Source organism: Ranitomeya imitator, chromosome 2 (assembly GCF_032444005.1).
Source record: "Ranitomeya imitator isolate aRanImi1 chromosome 2, aRanImi1.pri, whole genome shotgun sequence".
NCBI lineage: Eukaryota > Metazoa > Chordata > Amphibia > Anura > Dendrobatidae > Ranitomeya > Ranitomeya imitator.
In genome coordinates, this window is record NC_091283.1 from 78,991,411 (window position 1) to 78,995,632 (window position 4,222).

General features: G+C 36.7%; 1 protein-coding gene across 1 annotated transcript; it reads left to right on the plus strand.

The window, feature by feature from the left end:
- ZIC3 (Zic family member 3) lies at window positions 1–3,424 on the plus strand. The gene is made up of 3 exons (XM_069747011.1): window positions 1–1,137; window positions 2,059–2,222; window positions 2,494–3,424. The coding sequence occupies exons 1-3, from the start codon at window positions 165–167 to the stop codon at window positions 2,680–2,682; spliced, it is 1,326 nt and encodes a 441-aa protein (XP_069603112.1). The 5' UTR covers window positions 1–164; the 3' UTR covers window positions 2,683–3,424.
- Window positions 3,425–4,222: the final 798 nt, after the last annotated feature.

Here is a 4,222-nt window from a genome sequence, read left to right on the forward strand (position 1 = left end):
ATCAGTCCAAGGACATTACTCTATTGAAGAGGGTGAACTGTTTCCTGGATTTCCAACAGGCAAAAGGAATAAAAGCAAAACTTATTTTTGTTACCATTGCTTCTGCATGAACTGCATCCTGTGCTGACCATTCTTTTGGGTCTGCACACTGCTCAGGTTCATTCATGACGATGCTTCTAGATGGAGGACCTCAGTTTCCCACCCTGGGAGTTGGTGGGTTTGGGACATCTCGCCATCATGAAATGTCCAACCGAGATGCTGGCATGGGGCTTAATCCTTTTGCTGAACCTTCACACACTGCAGCTTTTAAGCTTAGTCCAGCCAGTCATGATCTCTCCGCAAGCCAGAGCTCAGCTTTTACCCCGCAGGCATCCGGATATGCCAACGCGCTTGGGCACCATGCTGGGCAGGTGCCATCTTATGGCGGCACTGCCTTTAACTCCACAAGAGATTTTCTTTTCCGAAATCGGAATTCTGGAATTGGGGACGCTGCCTCTCCAGGTGGTCAGCATGGACTTTTCGCCAGCCATGGCCCCCCTGGTATGACTGAACCACCAGGACACCTGATTTTCCCAGGACTTCATGAACAAAGCGCCAGCCACACTTCACCTAATGGACATGTGGTCAATGGTCAAATGCATTTAGGTCTCCGAGGTGATATTTTTGGACGTCCAGATCCTTACAGAGCGGTGCCCAGCCCCAGGACTGATCATTATGCGGCTGCCCAGTTCCACAACTACAATCACATGAATATGAGTATGAATGTGGCTGCACATCATGGCCCAGGGGCATTTTTTAGATATATGAGGCAACCAATCAAACAAGAATTATCGTGCAAGTGGATGGAGGAATCACCGATGAACCGCCCGCAGAAATCTTGCGACAGGACATTTAGCAGTATGCATGAACTGGTTACACATATGACAATGGAACATGTTGGGGGACCAGAACAAACTAATCACATTTGTTTCTGGGAGGAATGTCCCAGGGGAGGCAAATCCTTTAAAGCAAAATACAAACTGGTAAATCATATAAGGGTGCATACTGGAGAAAAACCTTTTCCATGTCCATTCCCCGGATGTGGGAAAATATTTGCACGATCAGAAAACCTGAAGATCCATAAAAGAACTCATACAGGTAAGAAGACACCAGGGCTTTATTGCTATTGCTATATCAATTTGCTAATTGTAACTTGTTATGCCTGTATAGTGGCCATGAAAGTTTTATTTATTCAATGTTGGGTTCCATAATTGCTTGAACTATTTAATTCTTTATTTATTGCATACTGAGTATTTTTTAAGAAAGTCATGTAAAATGTCACGATTTGCAGTTTTCTTGTGGCTTTCAGTGAACAAATAGGAATTTGTTGTGGGATGATTCACTTTCCAGGCACTTTAGAACCTTGCATACTGTTAAGTAAACTATAGAAATGCTAATTAAATCTCATTTTCACTCACTTCCGCTCTTTTTCTTCTCTTGATTGGCACATCTCCTAATTAAAGCAGTGATACTTTTGTCAAAGTATTTTTATTTGGAATTCTGTGTTTAATTAAACTCTTTTGAAAGCAAAGTGAGCTTAGAAAAGACAGGATGACAACTAATGTCCTCTCTTGTATAACAGGTCTTAAAACTACTCAGATTATTATTTTTTTTTTTAAGTGACATGGTCTCTTCAATATTGTTCTGTAATTGATGAAGGTCTTCGGCTGCATTGTTCTAAACACTACTATTGTTCTTCAAAAGCCACAATCATCAAATTTTACTTAGAAAACAATTGCCAGACTGTTTGACCCATTTACAGGACTTCTATAGGTAGCTCTTTGTATTTTTATTAAGTGTCAATTTGGCTAGTTAAATATTTCAACATGATAGGCGGATGACGTATGGGAATATTTAAAGGAGGAAATCATACAGTCTGGGCCAACAATATGAATTTCATTAACGAGGGTAGTGGTGGTGGGGGGGATAAAACTGTAGCTGTATATACTGTATATATATATATATATGCTGCTGCTGCTCGGACTATGTCATCCACTAAGTTATGTACTCTTCTATTAGGTGAGAAGCCTTTTAAGTGTGAGTTTGAAGGATGCGACCGGCGGTTTGCAAACAGCAGTGACAGGAAAAAGCATATGCACGTGCATACATCAGACAAACCATACATCTGTAAAGTCTGTGATAAATCCTACACGCACCCCAGCTCTCTACGGAAACACATGAAGGTAACTACTATTATTATTTTTTTTTTTTTTACAAAAGTACAAAATAATGTCCTATTGTGTATTAAAATTGTATTTGTATTAGGAACTACCCTTAACGTTATATATTACATAGTCACTTATTTATGCAGTCGATTAGCTTCTAAACACATTAGCCACTACAAAGTCTTATCTATCTTTATTATTCTTTAATTACTTCTAATGAATAACAATAATATTTAGACAGGGTAATAAAAATTATGATTCTCGTTTTTTTTTTTTTTTTTTTCCCAAGGTACACGAATCTCAAGGGTCTGATTCATCCCCGGCCGCCAGTTCAGGTTATGAATCTGCCACCCCACCAGCAATGGTTTCTGCCAGTAGTGAGGAGTCTTCTAAAACTACTTCAGCAGCAATTCAGACTAACAGCAACACTCACAACCCAGGATTACTTCCACCCAATTTTAATGAGTGGTATGTTTAAAAAAAAAATGTAAAAAAAAAAATTACACAGAGGCGAAACCGTGCCCAATAACAAGGACCAAATGACGTACAGAGACCAAGATGGGTTGTTCTACCAAGATGGAGGCGATGGAGTTTATTAAAACAACAAAACAGGGCTTTGTTTTGTTACCCTGGATTTTTTTTCCCCCCTTTAAAAGAAGGCTGTGGACTAATTGTGTCCCTTTCTCAGGATTTGAAAAAAAATATTTTGGCATTTGCATTTCTTATCCAATTTTTTTTATTTTTATTTTTTTATTTTATTTTACCAGTATTACATTTTTTTTCTTTTTTTTTTTTTACACTATAGGTTCTTTAACAGTGTATTTAACAGCTAAAAAAAAAAATCATTCACCTTTCCTGGTGATTGTAAAACTCTCACACATTCTTAAACTGTGCCAAAGTCTTGTTATGTCTTGAACTTTCTCAAAGCATTACACTTGTGAATGTATTCCTTGTCCTATAGGGTCAAAAGCTGTTGTTTCGGTATATTTTCAGGATGGGGACGTGTATTAATTCACAGATTGTGACCGTTTAGTATACAGTTGCCTTTTTGTAAGAAGTTTTTTGTAAATATATCCATGATGCCATATTTATCGTTTGTAATTTAATTATTGATACAAGTGCCGGGAACTGAACAATATTTATGAAAAAAAAATTTTTTCTAACAAAACTCTGTATAGCTTTTGGTTATAACTGCTTTAGCATTAAAGTTTATTGTTTTGAAAAAAAAAAAAAAAAATCGAAATTTTAAATCGTCTAACTCATGAGTTCCTTTGTATTAACAATCTTTTTTTATGAGGGGGGGGGCGAGAAAAAAAAAATATTCCACATTATACAAGAATATTTTTGGGTGACTGTAACACTCTGTTGCTGGTGTTTAGGTGACAAGGATAGATATCAAAGGCATTTCAAAGTGGGTTGATATTTGTTTTCGAGCAGTAAGTATAATAAATTTTCCTTTCAACGTCGTTCAGGCAAATCATATATTTCTAATCAATTCAGTTGGGTACCATGACATCTCCATCTAATGCTTCAAAGAACAAATGGGAACATGCTGCTGTTCTCCAGCAAAATTTCAAAAGAGTTTAATGGGTTCAGTTTTATCTTGTAAGGGGAAAAAAAAAAACCCATGTAAGGAATATTAATACTGTGACATAGGAAACGGCGTAGTCAGGTAGAAGATGGGTTAAAAAAATAAGAATGTAAGAACTAAATAGAATTTCGAGGCCTTTAACGTGTCATCATTGACGTTCATGTTAAAAAAGAACCCTGTTGAATTCTAAAAAAAATCTTTAAAAAAATATTGAAATTATTGCATCAGTATTTTTTTTTTAATAGTAAACAGCAGTAAGACAAAAAAGGGGCGATTCTTGTAAAAAATACATAAGTTTCTCTTTCAAAAATGATGTTCATTGGAAGCGTGATTTTTGGCAGCTGCATAATTATGATCACGCTTATGATTTTAGATAAAGTTGTGTCCAGCTCTGTATTCTTTGATTTAGAATCAAGAGTCCTCACCA